The sequence below is a fragment of the Leguminivora glycinivorella genome, chromosome 15 (assembly GCF_023078275.1).
Source record: "Leguminivora glycinivorella isolate SPB_JAAS2020 chromosome 15, LegGlyc_1.1, whole genome shotgun sequence".
In the NCBI taxonomy this organism is placed as follows: Eukaryota; Metazoa; Arthropoda; class Insecta; order Lepidoptera; family Tortricidae; genus Leguminivora; species Leguminivora glycinivorella.
In genome coordinates this window covers 13,666,568-13,684,903 of record NC_062985.1, presented here as the reverse complement: position 1 = coordinate 13,684,903, position 18,336 = coordinate 13,666,568, and the positions used below count along the sequence as shown (strand labels likewise).

General features: G+C 37.1%; 1 protein-coding gene across 1 annotated transcript; it reads left to right on the top strand.

The window, feature by feature from the left end:
* Positions 1 to 1,952: 1,952 nt before the first annotated feature.
* LOC125233856 (cytochrome P450 6B6-like) lies at positions 1,953 to 8,186 on the top strand. Its single transcript, XM_048139993.1, has 2 exons — positions 1,953 to 3,363; positions 7,824 to 8,186. Exons 1-2 carry the CDS (start codon positions 2,001 to 2,003, stop codon positions 7,994 to 7,996), a joined length of 1,536 nt encoding a protein of 511 aa, XP_047995950.1. The 5' UTR covers positions 1,953 to 2,000; the 3' UTR covers positions 7,997 to 8,186.
* The last annotated feature ends 10,150 nt before the right edge of the window (positions 8,187 to 18,336 follow it).

Here is an 18,336-nt window from a genome sequence, read left to right as displayed (position 1 = left end):
AAAAGTATTCATTAAGATTTTCATTTGGATCCTTAGGTTTCTCTGTAGGTATATTTATCTGCGATTATTTCGATTGCACATAATACTTTTGCTTGCAATGATTGTAGAAATATTACACATCGACCACAGCGTAGGTAATTCTATATACGCTGGGGAAACCTTTATAAACATCCCACATAGCCCGTATTTCGACACTATGATCGGTGGGTAAAAAGTGCTTTTTTCTATTATACCTTAAAAATATTAGTATGGATTATACTAAAAGTCTGCAAGGGCAAGGGGTGGAAATGATTATTTTCCAATTTATTTTTTGATCTTAAAACTTTTTTATATTGCTTCAAAATAAATAATTTCTAATAAAAGATAAAAACAACATTTTATTATTATTTATTTAACGTAAAAAAAAAGTATGTGTTCTCTTAGTATAGTAGTAACTGTTTTTTTAGTAATTATTAGCTACAAGAAAATGTAATGCAAATTAATATTTGCACAAGCGACTAATAATGAGAAACAAGCACAATATAGAAAATTTACCCCCTGGGGAATTCGTTTATTCATGGAAATTTCAAAAATATATGTAGCAGGTATAGTCAAGTGTAAAAATATGTAACGAAAAGGTCGTGCGCTCTTACTACACCGGCACCGGACTAAGATGCTAGGAGACATATTTTTGAGTAAAATGTGTAATTGTGTACACCCATATTTTTGCACTTGACTGTACGTACCTAAATATTACACATAAATATTTGGCAAAGGTAAAAAATATTTTGAGAAATGTTTGTTTACATAATGCCGCATACTGTATATACTATAAACGGAAAATAATTAAACTCCAAAAACTACCTACCGCAAACAAATCAGAACATTGAATAAACAATCATTTGTAGTGCGGAACCCAGAGGGCATTAATTTGTTTTATTTTTCTACTACACGTTGAATTTATTTTATTTTTCTACTACAGGGCATTAATTTGTTTTATTTTTCTACTACACGTTGAATTTATAATGGGACATGACATGACTATTAAATGCCACAAGTTCACAATACCTATAAGAGGCCAGAGTTCAAATTGAAAACAAGTTTTAGTTTTCGATATTTTTATAATGTGGACTTAAAAATGTAAACATCGTATAGGTACTTTAAAATTTAAACAATAAATTTGATTGTAAGTATGAACTCCTTGTATTAGGGCAGTAGGGTAAGCTGGTACATATAAGAATACGCGCTTAAGTATTAATTATACCATTGCGTCAATAAAAGAATAATGTTACAACAATGACATTTAAAACAGAAAATACTTGTATGATAGCAATCATCAAAACTATCGATAATTTCATAATTTATCGCTTTTACTAATACTAACAATCTATATTCCCTCGAGTAGCACACAAGACGATGCGATGGCGCAATGTCTATAAATTATCTAGTACAATGTCTCAATGGCCTGAGGAGCCTATTTTAGACTTATTCGAAGATGACATCTTGTCTAAATTAAGTAGGTACCTACGTAATTACGTTCTCTTACGTTTATTTCACATTATTACATTTATTACGTATACATAATTCGCAATGCGCTTTTTACTGGATAACCCACTGTATTCAATAAGTGATTTTTTTGACATAACTGTATAATTTATTATTCTCACTATCCTATTGTTATTCTGACATTGTTGTGTTTATTTTTATTCATATTACTTGACGATCCTTTTTTTGGTGATCATTTCATATTCTGCAAATTTAACTTATTTTAATTATATTGATACCATTTTCTTTTACTTTTTTGACGATCACAATATAGATTCTTATAAATTGACATAAATGTAATTTGTACGGTAATCATGTTGTGAAATAAATATATCTAATCTAATATAATCTAATCTAATGATAATAGCAACAACAACATCTGGTCACTTTACAACCGGTTATTATACTTAATAAGTAGCACGACATCCTGTCTAGCGTCAGTCTTGATCCAGTTGCGTACGCGCTCGGTCCACGCAATGATCACGGTCGCTATAGTTCTTATAGTGCTCGTTGCACTATACCTTTACAATATCAGAACATTTGACTACTGGGAAAAACGTGGTGTCAAACATGAAAAACCAGTTCCATTTTTTGGCAACAATGCCGATAACTATCTCATGCGTAAAAGTGTTACCGAAAAAACTGTCGAAATGTATTGGAAATATCCCAACGAAAAAATCATCGGCTTCTTTAGATCCACTAGGCCAGAGCTTGTAATCCGGGATCCAGAGATTGTAAAGCATTTGTTGGTTAGCGATTTTTACCACTTTTATCCGCGCGGCCTTAGGCCCAACGCAAAGTACATGGAGCCTATTATGCGGAACTTGTTTTTTGCGGATGGAGACCTGTGGCGGTTGTTGAGGCAGCGCATGACTCCGGCGTTTACGAGCGGCAAGCTGAAGGCGATGTTCCCGCTGATAGTGGAGCGCGCTGAGAGGCTGCAGGAGCGCGCGCTCGCGGCCGCCGCCGGCGCACGCACCATCGACGCACGCGACCTCATGGCCCGCTACACTACCGACTTCATCGGCGCCTGCGGCTTTGGCATCGATGCAGACTCGCTCAACGAAGAAGAATCAGCTTTCCGAAAATTAGGTGCTAGTATCTTTAAAATTGATGCTAAGCGTTTTGTAACTTCGATGTTGAAACAGGCGATGCCTCGATTGTTTTACCCTTTAAAACCAATGGGTCACATAGAGAAGGGCATTAATGAACTGGTCGGCGCAATTTTAAAGGAAAGAAAATATGAAACTTCAACTAGGCACGATTTTATCGATCTTCTGATAGAAAGCAAAAAGAAAGGGTTAATGACGGGGGAATCGATAGAACGTATAAAACCTGACGGAACTCCAGAGGTTGCTAGTCTAGAAATGGATGAACAGTTGATGGCTGCTCAAGTATTTATATTCTTCGCCGCTGGTTTCGAGACGTCGTCTTCGGCCACAAGTTTCACTTTACACCAACTGGCGTATAACCCCAAAGTGCAGAAAAAAGTACAAGAAGAAATTGACAGGGTTCTTGCTAGCCACAATAATAAGCTGAGTTACGATGCTGTAAAAGAAATGACTTATTTAGATTGGACTTTTAAAGAAGGCATGAGGATGTTCCCATCGCTTGGATTTTTAATTAGGGAGTGTTCCCGTAAATATACTATCCCGGAGACTGGTGTAACTATAGATGAAGGAGTTAGGATTTTCATACCTATCCAGGCTATGCATATGGACCCTCAGTATTTTGATAATCCGGAAGAATTCCGGCCGGAGAGGTTTAGTCCGGACGAATTTAATTCGGTTCAGAAGAGTATTTACTTACCGTTCGGTGTTGGTCCTCGCGCATGCATAGGTGAGTTACTTGGATTTTTATATACCCTTTATTTAACTCAATATTAATGACTATTAGGGCCACTTGCACCAACGAAAATGGAGCACCATTTTATATGGAATTTGACAGATGACAGCTGCCCTTTAACCCCGAGTTAAGTCGTTGGTGCAAGTGGGCCTTAGTCTAATAGGTGCCCAAATAAAATAAAGGTCATTCGTTCATGACCTACACCGGCTTAGAAGGTCGTATATGTGTATTTATAGCCGGTCAAACAAGTTTTGTCAATAAAAACATTGACGCATACATTTCTTCAATTTAACGTTTTAATGAAACGGGTATTTGGAAACGGGTTTACTGATTATACTTACAGTAATGTACTAGATAAGTTTTGCACAAATATAAAACAAAGAAGTGACCTATAAAATGTTTTTTCTACTCCCGTACTGTTATTCGTGAGTTACAAGGTCGTGCATAGAACTTAAAAACCCTACATAAAAGATGTCAGGACAAGTCTATCTAGTCTATACCCTGAAAACATTTAGTAGAAGTAGCACGATATAGCTGTTACAGTTTAGTAAATACATTGCTACACCGGTCAAATCTTACATGAAAATCGGCTAAAAAAACAAAGTGTGATGTAAAGCTGGATTTTTTGTATGTTATTTGGAGTCCTTGGGGGAATGTAAGACTATATTTTGCAAGCAAAAAAAAAGTGTGCTAACTTCGTAATTTAAAAAAAAAGTAAAAAAATCGGACTTTTTTTGGTTTTTATTTTTTTATTAAAAAACTATGCGTTTTTGGTCAAAAGTTGCTTTGTAATGTTGAAAGCGCATTAAATTTCAAACAGTTTGACATCTTTTTTATCAATGTCCGTCAAATAGTTTTCGAGATATGAAGCGTCAAAAAAGGTTAATTTTTGACGCATTTATAAAATGTAGCGTTTTGCCAATATATTTAGACAAATATCTGCAAAATACTTCATGATATGATATATAAGGTCCTAATTTATTAGTTGCAGATATTTTAACACATGATACTTTACATTAAAATAATTAACTTTAAATATAAATTAAGAAATCTTTTCATGTAACTTTTTTGATTTCATTTTCCTGACAAAAAAATTAATTATAATTTCGTCTAAAAAAAATCATCATGTGCATTATCACATGTCACAATAACACTGTCTGTCATGTCAACAATTGTTTGTTGTAAATGTCGTAAAGGTTCGGCGGGAAAACTGCACATGTCATTGAAGTGGCCAGTTACAGTTAAGTGGTACGTAAAAGAGGTACTAGAATCTGTTCAATGTGTTTTCATTTAATAATCACATAAACAGGGTGTTTTTACGTAGCAAATTTGTTTTTCCGTTTTCTCCAAAAAAACATTGTAAAAGCTATAATGTTTCACGGTTTAATATACTCCAGAGACCAAGTACTATCAGCTGTAAAAATATCTGCATCTAATAAATTAGGACCTTATATATTGCAATATAACATTGTATAAAATTTATTTTGCTTTAGTTTTAGTGCAAATAAAGGTCAGTAAGACGAATAGTTACTTTGGTAAACAAAAAAAAAATCTATAAATAGAGAAGCCAAGAGTCTGGTAGATTGGTTAAGGTAAAATAGTTTACGCTAAAAGTTTTAGGTTGAAAGTGCTATCTATTCGATCTTACTTTCTTTGATATCCGTTTATCTGAAAAAATTGTCTAAGCTAACTTTGCATCGATTTGACTATTACTAATGAAGAAATAAAATACAGTAAAATTTTGAAGTTTAGTAAATTAGAAAAATAAAACAGAATTAGTTACATTTTCCTGGTTCTGCATCTTGATGGCACAACTCCTGTAGTGATAGAAAGTCCAATTGAGTTGTATTTGACCACTAATTGCTGTGGAATAAACTACGGGAACGGAAAGCGCCCACGCCAATTATTAAGATACTGGAGAAGTGGTATTCTCAGCAGAAGAACGTAGTAAGATGGAAGTCAACTCTGTCCACAGCCAGCGGGCTAAACTGTGGTGTGAGACAAGGAGGCAGTATGTCTCCGGCTCTCTTCAGCGTGTACATGGATGGGCTGTCGCAGGCTTTGACCAGTACCGAGGTTGGCTGCTCCATCAATGGGCAAATGATAAATCACATTGCATAATATGCAGACGATATGGATGGTCCTACTAGCACCATCTGTGCTATGGTGCTATGGTGCGGAGCTATGCGTAAGTTACTTGCAGAATGCGAGAGATACGCCAGCCAGCATAACATGAAATAAAAGACCAGGAGGACATAGAAAGGCAGAGGCGAGCCACCGCAGTAAGGGCAAACATGTTGGCTAGAAGATTCGCCAAATGTAGTGACAGCGTAAAAAGACAGCTGTTCCTCAGTTTTTGTACAAGCGTGTATACTGTCGAGTTATGGTCCGACTACACTACACCTGCGCGGCGGTGAGAGACCTGCGCGTGCAATACAACACATACTATGTACTGATATTTCGTTAAACGGAGAATACTATGATTCGGGCACGTCCACGACAACGCTTGTGAGATTGCATCGATGTTATTGACCGTCAGTGATATGCTTTAAAAACCAGTCCGTACAAGAACAATTTCGGAACAATCTGATTCAATTAATGAGGGTTTTCTACTCGTAAATATTTTTTTCCGCCAAGCGGCGAGCCTGAAGTATTTCTGACCGTAAACTTAACTTACTAAATAAATGTTGATTTGATATACGCAAATATGTGTCTGAGTAATACTTGAACAGTCCCCAAATAATAATAATTCGTTCTCCGCTACGCCTCCTGTAAAATTGTAAATATATGTAAACTATCCCATTTGGCCATTACCATCCACTGATTATTTCTGATCCAGTTATACTAGACTTATGATATTAAATATATGTAAACTATCCCATTTGGCCATTACCATCCACTGATTATTTCTGATCCAGTTATACTAGACTTATGATATTAATCCTATTTTATAAAATAACTGGCACTCTTTTGGTCTTATTGAAATTTTCTACATTTTTATTTTACAATTTATGTAATAGCCTGAGTTGTTTTGCTGATATCTGTCTCAAAATATTAGCAAAACGAATATTTTCATAGAAAGGGGAAAAATGCTCTTTTTTTGACGCTTCAAATCTCAAAAAATATTTGACGGACATTGATAAAAAAGATGTCAAACTGTTTGGAATTTAATGCGCTTTCAACATTACAAAGCAACTTTTGACCAAAAATGCATAGTTTTTTAATAAAACGCCAAAAACCAAAAAAAGTCTGATTTTTTTACTTTTTTTTTTAAATTACGAAGTTAGCACACCATTTTTTTGCTTGCAAAATATAGTCCTACATTCCCCCAAGGACCCTAAATAACATACCAAAAATGCAGCTTTACATCACACTTTGTTTTTTTATTTCTCTTTTTGACCAGTGTATGCTACCAACTTAACAAACCAATTCGCAGAGTCGAGACTCCTTCGTTTTCTGCTGCGTTCATTGGCGACGCGTCGAATCGCATTCAAATGTATGAGGACTCGATTCAACTCGGCTCGATTCGTCTTAGTGGCCAGGCTTAAAAGAACCATACCATAGACAGTTTTATTTTCATGTTTGCACTCAAACTGCATATTCAAAATGGTAGGCGGTCCACTAGATAACTAAGATGACTGAAAGTAGGTATTTGTTGATTTATAATTTTCTTTCAAAATAAGTGCTTGGTCGTAGAAAAAGTATTGTATGCAACGGTGTTTAACTGAGTCAAAAAATGCTCGTGGCGTCTTTATTAACAATTTTCGGCTTCGCCTCAAATTGTTACCCACGCCACTCACCTTTTTTGACCTCTTTTAACCACCAGTTGCATAAAATACTATTAAAATATTATATGTATTACCAATATTTCCATTGACAATGTTTGAAAAGGAATCATTTATTTTCTCGCTAAATGTACTTATTATATAAATCTATTTTTAACCCCCCACGCAAAAACGAAGGGGTGTTATAAGTTTGACGTATCTGTCTGTGTGTCTGTTTGTCTGTATGTCCTTGTGTGTGTGTCTGTCTGTGGCATCGTAGCTCCCGAACGGATGAACCGATTTAAATTTAGTTTTTTTTTGTCTGAAAGCTGAGTTAGTCGGGAGTGTTCTTAGGGATCATCCACACTCATAAGACACATGTCTTGCGGCGCGCAACGGACGTCTCCGCCATGCCGCCTGAATGTAATTCAAAAAACGTCGCCTGGGGCGCGTCTTACGTCCTTCCTATACAAAATGTACTGAGGAGACGTTTTTTGAATTACATTCAGGCGGCGTGGCGGAGACGTCCGTTGCGCGCCGCAAGACATGCGTCTTATGAGTGTGGATGGTAGCTTAGCCATGTTTCATGAAAATCGGTCTACTATGTCGCGGTCGGGGGTTATTTCAAAATTTTAATTTATTTAGTAAGACAAAATAAAATTGAATACTGAATATTTTACGTATTTTCAGGTGAAAGGCTGGGCTTGATGCAGTCTTTGGCGGGGCTCGCGGCCGTCCTCTCAAAGTTCACGGTATCACCGGCACCAGAAACCGTGCGGAGACCGAAGGTGGAGCCCAAATCGGGCATCGTACAGACCATCAAAGGAGGTCTACCTTTAATGTTTAAAGAAAGAAGCTTATAGAAAAAATAAGGGATATAAGACCTGAGTGGATGCTTGGAGCGGAGCGTCCGGCGGGGCGGGCGAGCGTGTAGCGTCGACTTGGGACACTTGGATGAACTTCAATTGTTAGACATGCACTCTGAACGCCCCGCCCAATACAAGCGTGCACTCAGGCCTAAGACATACACAGCCTTTAATGTAAGGAAATAAAGTGATAGAAAAAGGAAGGTATACACAGTTCTAAGAACAACCCCCACAGAACAGTCCCCCGTCGCATGGCACTTTCAAGAAAGAACTCTCGAGTCATCGGTCCTACTTACTATGAGCACTTACCTGCCGATCTGAGAAATGAGCCATGTGACGAAGCATTTAAGCGCAAATGGAGAAACCTTTTGTTAGATAACCCCATGTACTCTGTGAATGAGTACATGGATTTGAATTTTTAATGACCGATGATATAATTATACCTATATTTCTGTTATATAATATTTTCTTGCTTCGTGATAATTTCATGATATTGTAACTTAATTTATTAATTTTATTTAGCTTGGCATGTGTATTTTCTTTCTTTGTAAATGACGATCCTCATTTGGGAGACACAATTATTTTTATTTGGAATTTATTATGTAATTTTTGACGATCATGATGAGAAGATAAACATAATTTTGACATGTAGCAAATTTATAGTGTAATTTTTATCATGAAATAAAGAAATTAAATCTAATCTAATCTAAGCAGCTGCTTAGACAATAATTTTTTTCACGCTCCTTTGCTTGCGTATAGGTAAAAAACTTAAGAAAGTCACATGTTGTATGTGTGAGTGACGTGTTCGAATAGAGAACACATAATTTAAAATTAGTAACACAAACAAAACAAACGCCTATTCGAGGACTAGGACACGCTTCGAAACATGGGGATCAATTCGCCTTTCGAAAGTCTGTGGAAAACGACGTAAAACTATTTTTGAAAAAGGACGGCTAGTTATTTTAAGACTAGTGGTCATGACCACTCGTTTTCGATTCTGTTAGTAGAATTTAAATCGCTAGTAGTGGATATATTATTGAACGAATTTCACGAAATCGAATGGCCGAGATTCAAAAAGTGAAGTGTTTGCCTTTTATCTATTACTCGGCTGTTATTAATTTAAACCGAAAATTTTAAATCAATGATTAATAATAATAATATTTCTGGCCAATTCGATCCGGGTAAGTATAATCTGGCTTTCTGAGCCCGTTGTTACGAGTATAGCTATCGATAAATAAATAATTGTTGCTTTAATTATGCACTTACTGTCAGACAGCTATTCATTGCGGCGCTGGTTTGTAGACAGCACAGGGATATTTCTGGTGTAAGAACTCTCCAAAGACGACGAGATCGAGTTTTTAGTATTCCACCTTGTAAAACAAAGTTCGGACACAACTTTCAGTTTTTCTTGGGGCCCTTCTTGTATAACCGCTTAGCTAAACATATTGACCTGCAGAAGTATACCAGCAGAGGTTGCAAAAATGCTGTAACTACGTATCTAAAACAACTGAATTATGATGATACTGAATTATTACTCCAGATTTTATCATGACTTCATGACTGGCAACGCTTAATTGAACAAAAAACCGACTGTTATTTAGCTGGTGAAGTTTGTTCCTGTTGTGCACTGTTTATACTGTTAACTGTTATGCTTTTTTCTTACTGTTTATTCTGTCCACTGTCGGGATTTCCATGTGCTTCATATACACTTTTGGAGTTTGGTTAACAACCTTGGCTTATTTGACTACATACATATTTACTTTCAGACGCATCTACACATACATACACGCACGCACTCACTGACTCTCTCTCTCTCTCATGTCATACGTTATACTTTTATGTAAAAGTAAGCAATAAAGATATTGATTGATTGATTGAATTATGAGTGTATAAAATATAATAAAATTGAGATTTTTCATAATAATATGTCACCTTATCCATACTTCCATACTAATATTTATTATTAATAGAAAAGTGTGTGTCTGTTTGTTTGTCCGCCTTTCACGGCAAAACGGAACGACGAATTGACGTGATTTCTTAAGTGGAGATATATGAAGGGATCGATAGTGCCATAGGTTACTCTTCGTCTCTTTCTAACGCGAGCGAAGCCGCGGACAAAAGCTAGTAAATAATATTTACTTTAGTCTGCTCGGGGAGGGAACAGCCGTGGAATATATGAGAGCCTATACTAGGTATAGCATTTATACATCTGGCTTTATTTTTAACTACCTTCACTCGCGTTAGAAAAATACAAAAAGTAGCCTATGGCACTCTTCATCCCTTCAAATATCTTCACTTAAAAATCACGTCAATTCGTCGCTCCGTTTTGCCGTGAAAAACAAACAAACAGACACACACAAACAGACTTTCCCATTTATAATATTAGTATGGATTGATTATTGTCTTATTTATACATATAAAGTTATGCCAGTGAAAATATACGTTTGATTTTTATGTCATAACAATTAAACGGATATTTTTACTGATAGATTTGAATGATAAGTATTCTGAAATATTATTTTGCTGTGATAAAAGATAAATATGTAACAATGTAAGAATGATAGGAGAAGTATAGGTACTTTGTGTTTTAGATTTCACGAATTCACTTCGAAGAGGCGTTTTGATTTTTGTTGAAACCTACATATCCTACTTTTAAAATGTTGTAAGGTGCATTAGGGTAATTTCGAAAGTCGTCTAAAAATCACCGTTATTTCCATGATATCAAGTTTCCCCTTTCGAAATTGCCCGAGCATTTCTGTCATTCAAAATTACCCTAATGCACTTTACCTATTTGTATGTACTTAGGCCTTGTCATGTAGATCAACTCGATGCTCAGCTGGCTCAAATATAAGAAATAAAATGTTATGATATTTATTGCATGGAATTCTTATTTATACATACATACATACATACAATCACGCCTGTATCCCATAAAGGGGTAGGCAGAGCACATGAAACTACTAAAGCTTCAGGGCCACTCTTGGCAAATAAGGGGTTGAAAGAAAACGAAACTGTGACATTGCAGTGACAGGTTGCCAGCCTCTCGTCTACGCCACAATTTAACCCATAGCCCACAGTCGCCTTCTACGACACCCACGGGGAGAAAGGGGAATTCTTATTTATGTGTTATCAATAATAGTTGTTTGTTATACAAGGGTGCAAAGTTGTATTTTAACGCCGAGTGTGGAATTGAAAAACGAGCAAGTGAAAGGATTCTATAGTTGAACCACGAGCGAAGCGAGTGGTTCGAAGATAGAATCCTGAACTTGGCGAGTTTTTCAACACACGAGAAATAAAATACATTTGCAACCGTGTGCAACACAAAACTTTTCCCCTCACTATAGCGAGGAAACTACAACGCCAAAAATGCGTTTATCACTGCTTCCAGTAGTTCCACAGGTGGTAAATCATCTTTATTACTAGATTCACCTACTTTTATCAATTTTAAAGCAGTTAATTTGACTTTATTCAAGGTCAAATTACTTTACTCACTAGTGGATAAAATGCGTTTTTACCCGCTGGTATTAAAGGACAAAACACGTGTTTCCGAGCTAGTGAGGGGAAAATACATTTTTAATATAATTCAGATGTAAAAGGAAATAAAATGCTATGTAAACATTATAAATAACTTTTTTTTTCACATCTAAGTACAATAGCCACCTAAAGGCCACTTGCACCTACGAAAATGGAGGGTTAACCCACCATTTTACATGGAATTTGACAGCTGACAGCCCACTAACCAAGCGAAAGTAGATGGTGCCGGTGGGCCTAAGTCTTTTTATTTGTTAAGGCCCACTTGCACCGACCACTTAACTCAGGGTTAGCGGGCTGTCATCTGTCAAATTCCATATAAAATGGTGGGTTAACCCTCCATTTTCGTTGGTGCAAGTGGCCCTAAATACATTTCATGAAACGTGTCATGAAATGTGTTGAATACAACGCGTACCGATTGTGCCATTCCACTTATAACATATCATTCTCCTTGCGTTATCCCGGCATCTGCCACGGCTCACGGGAGCCTGGGTTCCGCTTTGACAACTAATCCCAAGACTGGGCGTAGGCACTAGCTTTACGAAATCGACTGCCTTTTGAACTTCCAACCCGAAGGGTAACTAAGTCTTATTGGGGTTATTCCGGTTTCCTCACGATGTTTTCCTTTACCGAAAAGCGACTGGCAAAATCAAATGACATTTCGCACACAAGTTTCGAAAAACTCATTGGTACGAGCTGGGGTTCGAAACCGCGACCTCCGGATTGAAAGTCGCACGCCCTTACCGCTAGGCCACCAGCGCTTCAACTCCACGTATGAAATGATGTGCTGTTTAAAAACTAGTGCCTACGCCAAATCTTGGGATTAGTTGTCAAAGCGGACCCCAGGCTCCCATGACCCGTGGCGTGGTTAACGCAAGGAGGATGATGATGATGTGCTGTTTACATTTCTATTGACACTTTGGTGGGCTATCATTCTTCCGTGACCACGGCCAGTGTAACCTGGCCAAAACTTCTGGAAAAGGGTAACATAATGATAATTGATCGCGTTTTACCCGTAAGTGCCTTTAAGTAGATAGGTGCACAAAATCTGAGAATTTAACTGTCAAGTATTCAGCACTTTCAACACTGATAAAGATAATAGAACTGTTCAAACAGACTGCAGTGAGATAAACATGATAAGGACAGTCTAGCCTGTTTACTGTGTGACTGTGTGTGCTAACTGCTAATATAGTTCTATATTGAGTATGAAGCGACGCAAGTATTTATTGCAAGCACTTTCTCATACGATTAGTTGCAACTAAGTAATAATAATGACCGAATTTGATATTATTGGGTTGGTAAGAAAGTAATGAGCGAATCATAACCAATATTTTAATTTTTATTTAATTTATTATTTTAATCATTTATCAAAAATATAACGGCCTTCGTTATCTACTACTTGTCTCCATCGTTCTGGTAAAGAATGAATAGCATCGGCGAAGAAGTTCTTAGGTTCAGATTCAAAAAACTCAGCTATGTACTGTCGTAGATGGGCTTGATCATCGAACTTTTTTTCATTCAAGGCATTGCTTAGCGATATGAACAATGCGTAATCCGTAGGTGCCAAGTCTGGAGAGTACGGTGGATGAGGTATCAGTATCACTTTCCAACCTAGCTCCAATAGCTTTAGCCGAGTCACTTTTGCAATGTGTGGGCGAGCATTGTCGTGTAAGAAAAAAACTTTATCATGCTGTGGACGATTCTGACAGATTTTTTGGTTTAAATTTTCAAGCTGATTACAGTATACTGATGCGGTAACAGTCATTCCACTTGGTAGGAGTTCCCAGTGAATAATACCATGAATATCCCACCAAACGGACAGCATAACTTTTTTCGGGAGAGGCTCTGTTTTTGGTGCCTCTATTCCTTTTTCGTTTGGAGCTAGCCACTGACGTTTGCGTGTGTGATTTATATATAAGACCCATTTTTCATCTCCAGTGATAAGATGGTCCAACCAGTTGAATGTGCGGCGAAAAGACAGAAGTTGTATGCAGATATCGGCACGGCGGTTTAGTTGATCTCTATCAAGTTCGTGCGGTATCCAAACACTGTATTTGTAGTTTTTTCCCAACTCGTGTAAATGTGTTTCTATGGTGACATGAGAGCAGCCTAACTCGGTAGCAAGAGTACGACTCGTTAGCCTCGGATCTCCTTCAATTAAGGTTTTTAATTTGGCTACATCAATCTTCACCGGTCGACCAGACTTAGGTTGATCTGATAATGAAAAGTCGGCACTACGAAACCGCTGGAACCATCGTTTCGCCGTGGCCTCAGACACAACTTCAGGAGCAACACGCTGACATATATTACGCATTGCTTCGGCGGCTGAATGGCCAGACTGAAATTCATATAGTAAGCAATGCCTTACATGCACTTTTAATTCGTCCATTTTCTTCCTTATATTAGCTCGGCGACAGCTAGTGAATGACTGACGAGAAACTGTGCGACTCGCCCTTTATATACTTTCGACCATAGAAGATTCTAGAACTCTCTCAAAAATTTTATATGGAATTCAATCGATCGCTCATTACTTACCAACCCAATATATGATTGGTTTCAAGTTCCTATTTCAAAATAAAATTCCATCTCCATACAAAATTTCACCGCCTTTTTAACCCTTTTAGGAAAGGATTTTTTCAAAATAGCTTCTTGTTTTGTACACTTTATAAAGGCAACCCAGTGTGGAAATTTTAACTTTTTAGCTTTTAATTTGCAGTTTTCAAGAGCTGGTGGCCTTGCGGGAAGAGCTTGCGACTTTCAATACGGAGGTTTTTCGGAACTTATGTGCGAAATATCATTTGATATTTGCCAGTCGCTTTTCGGTGAAGGAAAACATCGTGAGGAAACCAGACTAATTCCAATGTCCTAGTCAGTAGTTACCCTTTGGGTTGGAACGCCAGATGGCAGTCGCCTACGTAAAACTAGTGCCAAATCTTGGGATTAGTTGTCACAGCCGACCCCAGGCTCCCATGTGTCACGGCAAATGCCGGGATAACACAAGGAGGATGATGATAACTTTTGCAGTTCTCACCTGTCACTGCATCTGTATTAGTAATATCACAAATTCTTTTTTTATTTTTTTATTGCTTAGAATTGCACTGAAACTTGAGCAGTTTCGTATCATCTGCAGCTGTACTACCACTAATAAACATTACGAGTCATCGAAATAAGATGTCATATATTAAAGAAAAAATGACGAGCACCACCAGTGGTGAAGGCCGGATTCGAACCGGCGTCTTTTAGCAATCCGGGCCAAACGCCATCACCCCTAGGCCACCTCGCCACAGCGGAAGCCGTCGAAATTTCTCTTCTATATGTCATCTTTGTAAGACTAGGCGTCTTTGACCAACTCTAAGGGCAAGCAGTAGGTGCTTGCACCTCCTATACGAAACCTTTACAGGTTTGCGATATAGCTAGAGAGACTGGTGCTGCCATCTATACGCAACTATGGGAACAAATCAAATTATTTATATATATATATATAAATAAATATATACGTACGTTACAAAGATGACATATAGAAGAGAAATTTCGACGGCTTCCGCTGTGGCGAGGTGGCCTAGGGGTGATGGCGTTTGGCCCGGATTGCTAAAAGACGCCGGTTCGAATCCGGCCTTCACCACTGGTGGTGCTCGTCATTTTTTCTTTAATATATGACATCTTATTTCGATTTTTAATTTATATATAGTAGTGTGACTACATAAAAAACACAAATCAGAATATTTGTTAAAATAATTTGATTTGTTCCCATAAGTTGCGTATTAGAGTCATATTACCTATTATTCCTATTAATAATCATAGATTAGATTAGATTAGATTTCTTTATTTCATGATAAAAATTACACTATAAATTTGCTACATGTCAAAATTATGTTTATCTTCTCATCATGATCGAGTACTTTGATAATGGCACCTAAGTGGCTGTTTCAATGGCCACGAGTAACTATTATGGTTCATTTGATAAAGATAGAATTCATTTGTAAATACTTATCAAAGTAGGTACTTTAATGAGTAAGTGAGTAGTTATGTTCATTTCATCAGGATGCATCATCAAATCATCATTCATGTTTTTAGGGATTTCCCTGAATTAATTGAGAAATACCTCAGTAACAATATGCCTAAAACATTGACTTAACTAGTGACATCATAGTGCAACATAGTAGCTTCTATACTTTGATGATAATGACAGATATTTTTTACAAACCATATTTTTAAATTGATATTTTAAGCTGGCTGGTTGAAAGTTTAAATGATTATTCTGAATGATAAACGTTTAATGCATTGATGGAGTTCATTTAGTAGAATTGTTGCACACATTGGCAAAATTTGTTTACCCTTCGGGGCTTGAAACCCTCGAACTACTCGCTACGCTCGTGGTTCAATATTAGAATCTCTCTCTTTCGCGGGTATCAAGATTTGCACGTGCGGTTAAACAAAAACTTTGTCCCTTGTAAAATAAAAGACTATATTATTTTAAAAATCACCTCCTGGGATGAAACAAACTCGGAGTACACTAATTTCGAAGAATATGAAGGTTTCAATAATATTATCATATGGTGACAGTGGCCTATTCCACTACAGTGACATTGACACTTGATTGATACTAACAATTCTGTGCCTATTTCTGGGTTGATAAGTAAGTAACATGATAATGTTACTCAGCGTCAATATTTCTTTGTTAAACAGGCAATGAAAGGCGAAGTGTCACTGTCGGGCGACAATTGTCCCTGTGGTGAAACTAGGTGCCTACTGGTCCATTCCATTGCTTATAAAGGAATAATTTCTCATCGATTATGATTTAGGGCGGAATCGGATTTATCTAATTACCTACAGTTTAAATTGGCAGATTAATGTGGATTATTGTCTCGTGGGAATTACCGCGAAAATTAGCCTAATTAATTTTAATTCCATTGGCAATTCAATACTTAAATCATTTTTGGACCTTATTCGAATATTTCAATATGTAGGTACAAAATATTGGAATGAGTTTGTTTATCAACGTATCTCGTTACACGACTTGACACTCGTAGGAATGGATATAGTTATTTATTTTACAAGGGGGCAAAGTTATTGTTTAACTCTTCTTGCCAATATTGATACCCGAGCCAACGAAAGATTCCAATATTGTCCTGCGAGCGTAGCGAGTGGTTCAGAATGTGGACGGGCCGAAGTAAATATTTCTATGGAAAATGTCGCGTGATCCAGGCTATCATTTGACACTTATTTATAAATTGACACATCAACCCGTCCCGCCCGGTTCTAGCGTGACTTATCCTTTAGGCTTTTAGAAATTTCGTAGCCCAGCTACCCGCAGATACGTTTTACAAGAATATCTTCGCTTTTCCTTTTCCTCAAAGTGGCCGGAGACAGATGGCTGGATCGCGTGTTCGACTGCATTCTTACCAACTTAAATGTGCAGTTAAGTTAACGGAAAACCGTCTTTGTGTTGGATATCTTAAGAGTGATGTAAGGTTACATTTTAATGGTGCTTGATGGTGCCGACTGTCATTAGCTGCGGTGATGGAGCGAACGTCTCATTCCCTGCTTTAAACATGGGGTAGAATGATCGACGGTTTTTTAAGTTACTTTGAAAATTGTGGGTTAGCTGAGTGAAACGGAAGCAATAAGCTGTTAGGGAGCTGTCGGCGAATTTGAAACCGGAGGGTTGAAATGCAATTTCTGGGTCCCACTTATGAGTTTCTTACATTTGAAATATTTATGATATACAGAGTGGGGCCTGTAACAAAGGCGAAGAATTAAACTCTAGGCTATTCTGCTTATACTGATCAACAGTTGTTCGGCGACTTTTAAAAATAACTTGTATTTTGATTTTTATCACCCTTGAAAGTTTTTTCTAAGAGGTAATGTATTGCGAATTCTGTTAAGTCTAAAGTGTGACAGACAACGTCAATGACAACAATAATGGCGTACATTGAAGCTAATATTTATTTTGTATGAAAAATTAAAAATTTAAAGACTTCATAATTTTTAAAAGTCACTGAACAAATGTTGATCAGTATAAGGAGAATAGCCTACCGTTCAATTCTTCGCCTTTGTTACAGGCTCCACTCTGTAGGCATTGAAGAATAATTGGCCGCTGTTGAAAAGACAAATACCTAGACAAACCTTCAATTATTAGTATTTCATGGCTTTAATAAACAGAAAAATAGGTAAACCCATTTATAAGTCGAGCAGCACTAGGTGTCCGCCTTGGTTTTTCTTGTTTTTCGTTCTTCAATTATTGTGTACTTGGTGAACAATTGGTCAACCATTTTTACTCGTATGTAGGCGATTTTTCTTTTACCTAAAAGAGTATTTTTCTTTTATGGTGCTCCGACGGTTCATTATATGTCAGGTCGAAACTTCGGAGGGTCGGTACTGAAAAACGTCGTGCGATACCGTGCGAAAAGGAAATTCGTAACTCGTGTCGATTTATCGCCACTCGTTTCGAACTTCCTTTTTTTCGCACTAGTATCGTAATGTACTAATATAGGAACATGGTGAGACAGGAACAGCGCGATAGCGCGTTGGCGCGCTGATGTCACACCATATATGTTCTATAACATTTATTTATTTCACTATGTAAAGTATACATATATACCAAGTATACATATGTAAAGTATACATGTATATGCCAAGGAAAATCAAGTGGCTTTAAAAACAGGAAATAAATATTTGCACGTGAAAGCGTGGGTAGAATTTCTTCTAATGCTAAATTAATTCATCATAATATTTCATAGCATGTCCGTTTATTACGCATTAACACATAAACAGTATATCGCGCGATCACCAATAAAAACCTTTAA

What these genes read in the sequence shown, in the direction of transcription:
- LOC125233856 (XM_048139993.1), top strand. Translation starts at nt 2,001, where the DNA reads ATGATCACGGTCGCTATAGTTCTTATAGTGCTCGTTGCACTATACCTT. An exon ending in TGGTCCTCGCGCATGCATAG is followed by an intron (nt 3,364 to 7,823) that starts GTGAGTTACTTG and finishes ACGTATTTTCAG; the next exon opens with GTGAAAGGCTGGGCTTGATG.